Source organism: Capra hircus, chromosome 6 (genome assembly GCF_001704415.2).
Source record: "Capra hircus breed San Clemente chromosome 6, ASM170441v1, whole genome shotgun sequence".
Classification (NCBI taxonomy): domain Eukaryota; kingdom Metazoa; phylum Chordata; class Mammalia; order Artiodactyla; family Bovidae; genus Capra; species Capra hircus.
In genome coordinates this window covers 91,254,899-91,266,473 of record NC_030813.1, presented here as the reverse complement: position 1 = coordinate 91,266,473, position 11,575 = coordinate 91,254,899, and the positions used below count along the sequence as shown (strand labels likewise).

The following is an 11,575-nucleotide window of genomic DNA, read 5'->3' as shown; positions in this document are numbered from 1 at the left end:
ACATGCAGGAGTTCAGAGGAAGGGCATGTCAAACTTGCTTCTTTAAGGAAGATGATGCCTGAAGTGCATCTTTACTCATTACTTAAGAAATGAGTAAAGTTAGTCAAGGGTCAGCTAGGAAGAACATACTCAGTAAAGGCAAAAACATCCTAGGGGACTTCTCTGGTGGTCCAGTGGCTAAGACTTTGCGCTCTCAAAGCAGGGAAACTGGATTTGATCCTGGTCAGGGAACTAGATGCCACGTGTCAGAATTAAAGAACCCACTTGCCGCAACTTAAAAAAAAGCTTCTCCCTGAAAGAAAAAAAAAAAAATTTCTAGGTAAGAGCTGTGTTGAAGAAAGGAGAAAAGGAGAAGGCTTTGGGGAAGATGAGTTGTTTTTGTGTTGCATGGAGTCTGAGGCACCCCAAAGTTTAGCAGGAAGCTGGGTTTGCAGGGCTGAAGTTTAGATTTAGTCTGAGATGGAGATTTAAGAGGGAGGGAGTAATAGTTGAAAATGTGAGTTGGTTCAGTTATGTAGGAAGCATATATAGAGTGAGAAAGCAGACAGCTGAGAGTAGAATACAAATAAAATTGACATTCAAGGGATGGATAGAGGAAAATGAGCTCAAGAAGGAGAGAAAACAAATAAAATGAAATAAAATTCATATTTTATGGCAACACAAGAAAAAATTCAACATAAAACATTTTTGCTGCCCTTGACCTCCTTTCTGCCCCACTGTGCATTGTATATCTGCAATATGCATCAGCTAGACCTCCCCCATTAACAGGAATGCCTGCTCAACCAAAAGAACAACATTCTCCTAGCACCAACAAGACGACTCCTTAAAGATAACATTCCTTCTTGAATCTGTAAGGGGCCACATGACCAACCACTCTACACTTGCAGACCTAGATTGTGTAAACTGTCAATAATACATCATTTGATGTACAGCCCTCTGTCTCAAAAAAAAACAAAAAAAACATGTATATAACAGTGCCTTGATTTCTCACCAGTGGAACAGTTCTCAGAGCTTTCTGAGGTGCTCTTCCCCAGTTATACTCCTCAAATTTGGCTCAAATAAAATTTTCCAATTCTTTCTTAGAGTGGCTGATTAATTTTTTGTCAACATACAAAAGAGTAGGCTGATGGAGACCCATGAAGTAAAATTTAAATCAAGGCACCACTTATGATTTGCTATTCTGGCAAAGTCAGGGCTGACAAGATGAAGCATTGGGGACATCAGCAAAAAATGTTTTGATCAATAGTGGGGATGAAAAATATGATGTTAAGAGGAATTAAGGAGAAGATAAGTGGTCTGCTCTGGAGAAGTCTGGATGAGAAGGAAATAGAGGTCGGGTTATAGCTGGAGGGATAGAGGAGGTCAAAGGATGGTGATGATGAACTGCTCTGAGATGAGACTTCAGCATGTTTTTAGACTGAAAAGGAGAAGCTAGTAGGAAGGCTGAAGACATGGGAGAGAGAGGAGATAACGCAGGGAGGGAGTTTTCAGGAGAAGGACATCTCATGTGCTGGGGAGATGTGGAGGAGGGTGCTATCACATGATAACTTTATATATATTTTTATGATATGGGAGACAAGGCTCATAGGTAGTTTTCTCTACCTGAACTAATATTCTACCCAAATCTCCCTGTTGCAGGTTCCCTCTTCCTTTTGTCAGCAAACAATTCACTCTCCCTTGGACCTGCTATCTGTGTCCTGCAGAAACATCACACTTAAGTTATGGGAAGCGGCACCTCAACCCAACACCATTTTGCTTTCCAGAATGCAGAGAAAGGTATGTGCTTCCTACCTTCAGCCTAACTGTGGGGACCTCAGTGGAAGCCTACATTGCACAGGGAGGGGCTTCTCAGGGTGGACAGGAAATCATTATATTGCTCCTCATGCTGACTCTTGAAAATCAGCTTCTCCTCCTTGTGACATGACCACAGGATACTCAGCTGAATATCTTAGGACTTGATGAACTATATTTAATAGAATTAAAATTTACTCAAGGAGTCAGTGTTTTCCATTGGGGTTTACCCCAAACTCCACCTTTACAAGTGAAAGAAATAAGATTGGGCAAAAGGAGATGAAAGAGCATTCCAGGGAGAGGGTAACAAGGTCATGAAGTAGGCAAAAAGAAAGGCATTTTCAAGGAACTGAATGGTTGACGTGAATGAGATGGAGAATGGCATGGCATGAGGCTGTGGAGCTGTGCAGAGCCCAGATCACTCAGGAGCAGGTAGGGTTTAAACTTCATTCTAAAGGCTTAAAGAACCATTGTAGAATTCAAAACATACATAAAAGACTCTTCTGGCTTCCATGAAGAAGGGATTGTGTCAGGGATTGGAGTGGGTGGTGGAAGAGTAGAAGGAAGAACAATTTAGAAGCTAAAGGTCCATATAGTCAAAGCTGTGGTTTTTCCAATAGTCATATATGGATGTGAGAGTTGAACCATAAAGAAAGCTGAGCACCAAAGAATTGACGCTTTCAAACTGTGGTGCTAGAGAAGACTCTTGAGAGTCCCTTGGACAGCAAGGAGATTGAGCCAATCAATCCTAAAGGAAATCAACCCTGAATATTCATTGGAAGGACTGATGCTGAAACTGAAGCTCCAATACTCTGGCCACCTGATGCGAAGAGCTGACTCAATGAAAAAGACCCTGATGCTGGGAAAGATAGAAGGCAGGAGGCGAAGGGGACAACAAAGGACAGATGTTGGGTAGCATCACCAACTCAACAGACATGAGTTTGAGCAGCTGAAGGATATGGGGATATGGTGAAGGAAAGGGAAGCCTGGCATACTGCAGGGGTCACAAAGAGTTGGACACAACTGAGTGAACAACAACAAAAGTCTTCTAAGCAAGAGATGATAATGCCACGGTCCAGAGTTGGTGGCTATAGCGATGGGAGAGAAGAGGATGAATTCCCGCAATACTCAGGAGGTGGAATGGACAGGGTCCACCTGATTACGCGTGTGGGGTTGGGGAGAAGGATGAATCAAGATTCACATCCAGGGTACTTCCTGGTGGTCCAGTGATTAAGAATCCCCCTGCCAATGCAGCCTGGAGAAGGGAATGGCAACCCACTGCAGTAGTCTTGCCTGAAGAATCCCATGGACAGAGGAGCCTGGAGGGTTACAATCCATGGGGTCACAAAGAGTTGGACATGACTCAGCAACTACACTTTTTTCTTCTTTCTGCCAGTGCAGGGGATGCAGCTTAGATCCCTGGTTGAGGAACTAGGATCCCACATGCTACAGGGCAGCTAAGCCTGTGCGCTGCAATGAAGATCCAACACAGCAGTCAAAAAAACAAACAAGCAAAAAAAAATAAATTTGAGCAACAAAATAAAGTATTAGCAAAGAAAAAATTGACGTCCAGGTTTCTAGATACCTGTCCTGTGCTTAGTCATGTCCAACTCTTTGCAGGCCATGGACTGTGGCCTACCAGGCTCCCATGTCCATGGAATTTTCCAGGCAAGAATACTGGAGTAAGTTGCCATTTCCTACTCCAGGGATCAAACCCACGTCTCTTTCTCTTGGGTCTCCTGCATTGGCAGGCGGATCCTTTACCACTGAGCTACCTGGGAAATCCAGCCTACCTGGGTAGGTGATAATGCCAATTTCTGACATAAAATTAATGGAGAAGAACCAAGTTCAAGTAGAATGAAAGTGATGATTTATACACATTGGGTTTGAGGTGCCCATGTAACGTGCAGGTGGAAGTGCTGAGTAGACAGTTGCATATTCAGATCTGGTTTTTGGAGATGTCAGTGGAGATCCATGCCTTTGGAAGGCATCAGAGTATGGGTGATTGTTGAAGCCATGGGGATCAGTGAAGTAGCCTAGAGTGAGAGTAAAGACAGAGCAATGAAGGATTCTAGTACTTAAGCATCAGGTCGAAGAGAATGAGGCAACCAAAAATGTAGAAGGAAGCAAGGGAAATGATGATAGCTTCCCAGGTGACTCAGCTGGTAGTAAATCCGCCTGCAATTTGGGAGACCTGGGTTTGATCCCTGGGTTAGGAACATCCCCTGGAGAAGGAAATGGCTACCCACTCCAGTATTCTGGCCTGAAGAATTCCATGGACTGTATAGTCCATGGGCTCACAAAGAGTCAGACATGACTGAGCGACTTTCACTTTCACTTGTTACTATGAGCTTAAGTATCTTTATAAACTCATGGCCTCCCTTCTAGTTTGGCAACACATCCCAGGCTCATCTTGCATATTTTTGTCTCCAGATTAGAAATCACTATTTCTCCAGGGTTTGGGGTGTTCGCTACCAGGTTGGTCATTACTTCCTATACTTTTTCAATGAACAAATCTGGAAAATGTGCATTATTTTAATGGACAGTTTATACTTAGGATCACAGTAATTTTACCTAACAACTTTGACACTCTATCTCCTTGCTCTTTATTAATAATGATACCAGTATGGTATTATTTACTTTGTCCTACAGTATATAAATCAGTATCAGAAATACAATAACAGTACTATTACAACAATATGATTACTGAAAACTCCTTAAGACTTCTTTGTAGTTCTTTTTGCCCTTTGAGTATATCCACTTAGGCATATACAATTCCTGAATTTTCAAGTCATTTGAAAGAACTCCTTTCTACATGGTTATGCCACCAGTGCATACAAGGTTAGATTTGCTTGTTTAACATTTGCTTTTTAAACACTGATTTTTTGTTTTGATTTAAATTTGTTTTACAATTCGCATTCCAATTATCTGGTGCTGCATAATAAACGGCCTCAAAACTTAGTGGCTTAAGACAACCATTTTATTCTGCTCGTGATTTTGTGGGTCAGGAATTTGCCAAGGGCCCAGCTTGATGGTTTGCCTGTGACCCTCAGGACAGCTGCAGCTGGAGGTTCAGCTTCCGGGATGGTTCTTCACCTGGACCTCTGTCTCCCCAGGTGGTTGCCTGGTCCTGTGTGGAGTTTTCGCAGCCAGGTGTGTCTGTAGCTTTTCCCATAGGATGTGCTCTGCACAAGGCTGAGGAAGGGAAACCCAAACATCTTATATTGCACTGTAGGGAACGGAGGACGGAGTAGAGGTCCTTAGACTACGCTGTGCCTCACAGCGCCCATCTCAGTGAAGGGTAACCCAGGTTCTAGATGGAGGCTTGGGAGAGCGGACACAGAGGTACTACCTGCTTTCCCTGCCCTGAGCAGCGAAGCGGAGCGGAGTACCTGTCTAGTTGGCAGCATTTGCCTTAAAATGCCTGAGGCAAGGAGTTAGCAAACAACATTTTCACGGAAACTTGGTGGCCATGATGCTCCTCAGTGTTGCTCACACTTCAGCACAAGTGAGGATGATGCATGGAGCTTGTTAACCCTGCAGATTCCTGGGTTCCATGTCAGAGTCATGGTGAGGAGCAGATGTCTGTGTGTTTGCCCTAAATTCCTAAAGAGTTACTTTAGGTAAGGACCACTTACTCTGGATGTTGCATTCGCTATTCTGAATGGGGATTTACATAATTTAGTCTTTGTCGCTTATTATTTTGTGAGTGCCTTTGGAACATACTTAGTGTATGGCATTTTTTTCCTCACAGAAAATCAAATTCAGCTTTGCTTAAATTCCTCTCAAGGTTCTCTTTTCCCACTCACTATTGGATCTCTTCTTAGGGATATCAGCAGGAATTCCACGAGCTCTCTAATGCCAGCTAAATATATTAAATCAATCGCTCTGCTTTTCACGAGGTTGACCTGAATGAACCTGCCGGGTTTCCTTTGTAATCCAGCTTTATCCACAAAGGCTCCATTCATCCCCTGGGGCACTTTCAGGCCCAGGAGTTTAAGGAGAGTCTAGTCACTCATGTGGACAGCTGTCCTCTTCTCTGGCAGCAGTAGTTGACTGCAGGTCCTAAAGCTCAAAGGAAGAATGAAACCTCCTCAAGCCATCCTGCAGTACATGAGCCCCCAGCACAGGTCTTAAGTCCACAGACTGCCCTTCAGACTGGACAGTCAGCAGCATCCTGGATGTGAGGTGACGGGGGTACAAGCCACAGGGATAGAGTGAATATGGGGACAGCAAGCACTGACCGCCAACTGACATGATACTATGTAGTGATGCACGTGTGTATGTTTATTCCCCCCACCCATCATCTAGCTCGTCTCCTTTTCTAGATGAGGACTCTGAGCCCAAAAAAGTTGATTGGACTGAGGCTACATAGCTGGTCAGGGCATTTCCAGGCTCAGAACCAGACTCCTGACATCCCGTCTATTGTTTTAGTCGCTCAGTCGTGTCCAGCTCTTTGCAATCCCATGGACTGTAGCCCGCCAGACTCCTCTGTCCATGGGGATTCTCCAGGCAAGAATGCTGGAGTGGGTGCCCATGCCCTTCTCAGGGGATCTTCCCAACCCAAGGATCAAACCTGGGTCTCCTGCACTGCAGGCAGATTCTTTACCATCCGAGCCACCTGGTATCAAAATATCCTCCCCACCCTGTGACCCCTGCATCATCCCACCCCATTTTTTTTTTGCATTTGAATGTATTTATTTTATACAGTATTTATTGTAAATAAATGTATTTATTTATTTTATACAGTTTTCAAAGGTGAATTTCCATTCACAGTTATTGTAGAATTTTGGCTATATTCCCTGTGTCATACAGTATATCCTTGCAGCTTATTATATACCTAATAGTTGGTACCTCATACTCCCCACCTCTATGTTGCCCCTCCCCACTTACGTCTCCCACTGGCAACCACTAGATCTGTGAGTTGTTCTCTAGATCTGCAAGTTTGTTCCCTTTTTGTTATATTCCCTAGTTTGTTGTATTCTTTAGATTCCCCATGTGTGATATCATACAGTATCTGCCTGTCTCTGACTTACTGCATTTAGCATTATGCCCTCCAAGTCCATCCAAGTTGCACACACTCATACACACACGCGCACACACACACACACACACACACACACACAGCAAAACTTCATTCTCTGTTAACGGCTGAGTAATATCTGCATCTTCCCACTCTTCAAGTATACTGCAACCTTGCAGCCTCCCCAGTTTACATGTCCTTCTCAGAATCCGAGCTTTCCACCTCTACATGTATAAATGTTTTCATCAAACAGTGGGAATTCCAATAACCCTCCAGTGATATGAGTATAACTAACAGGTAAGACTGGAGGAGGGATGGGGGCTGGAAGGGGGACTCGGGCTCCCTGGCCATCAGTGGGGCAAATCCTTCCTATTTGATGGCAAAATGTAGTACTTTCCCCCCATCTTGACCCCCGCCACCCTCAGCTCCCCGCTAGGCCCCGGGAGTCCCGTCTCACAAACTGGCTTTTCCATCTGTGTCACAGCCTTCAGGGCAGCGGCCCTGATCCAGAGGTGGTACCGGCGCTACGTGGCCCGCCTGGAGATGAGGCGGCGCTGCACCTGGAGCATCTTCCAGTCCATCGAGTACGCCGGGCAGCAAGACCAGGTCAAGGTGCGCCGGGATGTGGGACGGGACCACTCCAGCTCTGCCCCCCAGCCCCCGGGGCAGTAAGCCGCAGGGGCCTGGAAGGATGTGGATCGTTCCTGGGTTCCCCTCCTGTCTCTAAAGCCGAGTCTGCTTGGGTTTCTCTGCAGCTCCACAATTTCTTCAGCTACCTTGTGGATCACTTCACCCCCAGCAGTCACAACGAGAGTGAGTATGAAATGCCACCAGGCAGGTCCTCTGGTCTGAGGGTCAGAGACATCAGGGTGAGGTAGGGGGGTGCACGGGGAGTGAAAATGTGAATCTCGTGACGGCCAGGGAATGAGCGAGGAGGCTCTCCTGGAAGCAGACCTGAAGGCGAGAGTTTGAGCACAAGGAGTTTATTTGGTAAATACAGGAAGCACTGAGAGGTGGAGGAGGGGCTCAGGAAAGGGGAGGCACACAGTGAAGGAGCGGGTAACTAAACCAGCAGTTTGTCAGGGAAATAACGCAAAACACAGCCCAGGAAGCCTCCAACCTGAAGGCAGCGGTATCTGGAGTCTCTGTCAACTCCTGAGAGTCACTGGTGGGAGCTGCTGGGAGGGGCGGATGGGAGGGTCATTTACGTGCATCCGGCCTCTCTGCTGATCCAGGGGAAGCCCTCAGGCAGTGATGCTGGGGCAGCCTTTGGAAATCAATTGCCTGAGCCTGAGGCATCTGCCGTACTAAGTACCCCAGAAATGCCTGTGAATTTCCACTTAAAATTTTCTCTTAAGAAAATTAAATGTGCAGTAATTTTTTAAAACGCCATCCTTGTAGAGAAGGGGGACAAAAAGAAGCAAATGTAGAAAAATATGGGAAACCTATTGAAAATATGTTCATTTCCCCAGTACCCCTTTCCTCCTGCTTACCAACCTAAGCCGCTGAATCTCTGTACTTTCTAAGTCAGTCAGTCTTTTAAAATAGAAGCCAAACGGATTTGACATGATAACATAACCTTTCTCCTGCCCATCCTAGTTTCTCATGACCTGGTCTTCTCCTTTCTCCTCCCCGGTGTTGGTGGCCTTGCCCCTGCAAGTAAGGTCCAGGAAATGGACTCTCTATTGCTTGAGCCTGCAGGCCTGCTCTAAGCCAGCCCACCCTTTCTGTGCTGCCTAGGGGACTTCCTGAACCGCGTGTTCACTGAGGAGCAATCCCCCCAGGCCTCCGAAATGCAGAACAGCGGTGACTATGAATCCATCGAGGTACCGGACAGTTACACAGGGCCACGCCTCTCCTTCCCGCTCCTTCCTGACCATGCAACTGCCCTGGTGGAAGCTTTCAGACGGAAACAAGTAAGCTCACGCCAGGGTCCTGGGTCACCAGCCATCCCACGGAAAGTGTAGCAGCAGCTAGACACAGTGCAAAAGGAATGGCCTTGGATTTAGGGTGTTGGTGTCAGGGATCCACCAGAGAGAGCCACTCGCCCTTTTCTTAGCCAGGACCTTGTGGTTGATCAGGTTTTTATATATTGAAAACCCCTCCTCCTAATCGAGTAATTTCTTCATTCATCTGACAGATATTGAGCACTGCCATGGGCAGGCACTGTTCCAGATACTGCACTGAACAGGGAACAAAACAGACACAAATCTCTGCCCACAGAGGGGTAACATTTTAGTGGGAAGACGTAATAAATAACAAATTAGTAATATATATGCATAATATATACATTATATATATATATATAATATGTAATATATTAGGTGGTAGAGCTATGTCAGAGCATAAACTAAGTTCCCGGTGGGAGAGATGGCAATTTTACAGAGTGATCTGGGAAGGTATTACTGAAAAGGTGATTTCTGAGCAAGGGTCGAACGTGGCGAGGGAGTGTGCCATGTGTACATCTGGGGAGAGAGTTCTAGGCGGAGGGAATAGATGGAAAGGCCCTGGGCAGGACCTCGCCTGGACTGCTCCAGACATCAGCAAGGCCACTGGGGCTGGAAAGGAGGGAACCAGGGAACAACTGTCAGGAGATGGAGATGGAGGGGTAAGTAAGGTAGGCTCAATTTTCTGAAGGAGATGGGGAAACCATGAGCACAGAAATGATATAATCCAGCTTTCTTTTAAAAATAATCATACTGTTTGATGAACAGAGTGTAGGGAGCAAGGGCTGAAACAGGGAGGTAGGTCAAGAGACTACTGTAATATAGTCCAAGCTTGAAACCCAGGCGGTAGAGGTAGTGAGAAGTGGCCAGATTCTGGCTCTTAAGCCAGATTCCAATCCTTCCCCTTATTTCACATGAAGATAATTCACTGCAGAAGCTTGGATGATTTTCCCAGTAATGTCAGGATCACTAATACCATCAGTGTATATGTACTTCTTCATAAAACAATCATATGTTTTTCCCTAGCTAAAGGCAAGGAAGGGTTACACAGGGTAGGAAGAGGACATTGGTTCAGTATTTGAAGGATGATGAAAAACATGAACAAGGGCAGAGGATGAGTGAAAAAGAAACCATCTGTGCATAGGTCCCAGGAGCAGTTTACTAGGGTCACTTAACGCGGTCTTGGGGTCTTTCAGTGGTAAACATGTGACCCGTCTTCCCTCATGAATATGTCTTATTTTGTCCCCTCCCTGCTCTTCTTCCTAGTAGAGGCTCCATGCTCGGTATGTCTTGAATCTTTTGCATGAAGCCAGGAAACACCTGGTACAACTGCCGAACATCAACCGGGTCTCCACTTGTTACAGCGAAGAAATCACAGTGTGTGGTAAGAGCCAGTCAGAAATGGCTTTATGTGCTGGACACAAACCAGAAAATTCTGCCTGTTGTGGGGGAGAGAGGGGAGGGCTAGAGGGGTCCTGATGGCCACGTGGGCCGGCCAGCTTCATGCCTTCACACTGAATATATTTACATATTTATTCCACAGTTACTTAAACTGGGGGTGGGGAGGGCAGGTGCTGTGAAGGAGAACTGTAGGCCAGGGGGCCCAGCCTCTTCTTGATTTTTCCAAGAGATTCAGATTTGGCCCCAAACTCATGCTGTCCATTCAGAACAGAATTCCAGTAAATAACTAGACCTTCTCTTGTTAGAAGACTATTTATTGTACCTGAACAGGTCTAAATGCCTAGCAAATGGTTCCTTCTGTCTACATTTCCTCTTAGAGAGAAATCCTGTAAATGACAAATTTCTCCATCCCCTTATATGATCGGTGATGTTTTAATATCCATTATAGGGGAGACTATAACACACAGGGGCTGTAAACTAGCACTTCCAGGGCCACACACAGCCTGCAATATGTCTTGTCTGCTTCAAAATGTTCTTAAATTTCTAGTTTCCAACGTTTGAAAGTTGGGAGGATTTCATGTTAAAATCATGATTTCCAACTTCTTGAAAAATCTTGTAACACTGACCCATATAAGTGAGTACCAGCTTCTTACTTTAAGATGGGGCAAAAATCTCTCCAGTTCTCATCCAGGCTTTCAGCCCTACACCATTCTGTCTTATTTCTGCTTTAGTAAAAATATGTCATTTATTGTTTGTGAGAATCATACAGAAGAAATATCATGCTTTCTGCTTTCAATATTAATTAACCTTGCAACAGGGAAGCTAATATTTTGTTGTTTAGTCATTAAGTCATGTCTGACTTTTTCTGAACCATGGGACTATAGCCCACCAGGATCCTCTGTACATGAAATCTCCCAGGCAAGAATACTTGAGTGGGTAGCCATTCGCTTCTCTAGGGGATCTTCCCAACACATGGATCAAACCTACATCTTTTGCACTGCCAGGTGGATTCTTTACCACTTAACCACCTAGGAAGCAGCTAATTATTTGTCCCTGTCTTATATATGGAAAAATGAGTGACCATAAGTTTATCATGTTTTCCTGGGTATTTTTATTTAAACTGAGTTATAGATGACACAATATTGCATTAGTTTTAGGTATATAATGAGTATTTTTTATAGTAAAAATTAGAAATAATGGTGAAGATCATTCAAAACTGATATTTTTTCTTTGTTAGGAGATTTACATGGCCAGTTGGATGACTTAATATTTATATTTTATAAGGTATGAACCCTCAAATTATGTTCCTGTCTTGTTCTGAGGTTTACTTTAGAAGTTCATATACAGTATCTATTAAAAAATGCTTAAGTATTTTAAAATATTTTAGAGTAGTATTTGCTACTGTAGCAAATGC

The 11,575-nt window shown here is 44.7% G+C and overlaps 1 protein-coding gene across 1 annotated transcript in view; it reads left to right on the top strand.

Annotated features, from left to right (window-relative positions):
* Positions 1,594 to 11,575, top strand: part of PPEF2 (protein phosphatase with EF-hand domain 2) — a 32,572-nt gene continuing 22,590 nt past the window's right edge. The window contains exons 1-6 of the mRNA XM_005681777.3: positions 1,594 to 1,776; positions 7,299 to 7,426; positions 7,570 to 7,627; positions 8,555 to 8,730; positions 10,030 to 10,144; positions 11,399 to 11,445. Coding sequence (XP_005681834.2) covers positions 1,722 to 1,776; positions 7,299 to 7,426; positions 7,570 to 7,627; positions 8,555 to 8,730; positions 10,030 to 10,144; positions 11,399 to 11,445 — 579 coding nt within the window. The 5' untranslated portion in view covers positions 1,594 to 1,721. The remainder of the gene's footprint in view (positions 1,777 to 7,298; positions 7,427 to 7,569; positions 7,628 to 8,554; positions 8,731 to 10,029; positions 10,145 to 11,398; positions 11,446 to 11,575) is intronic.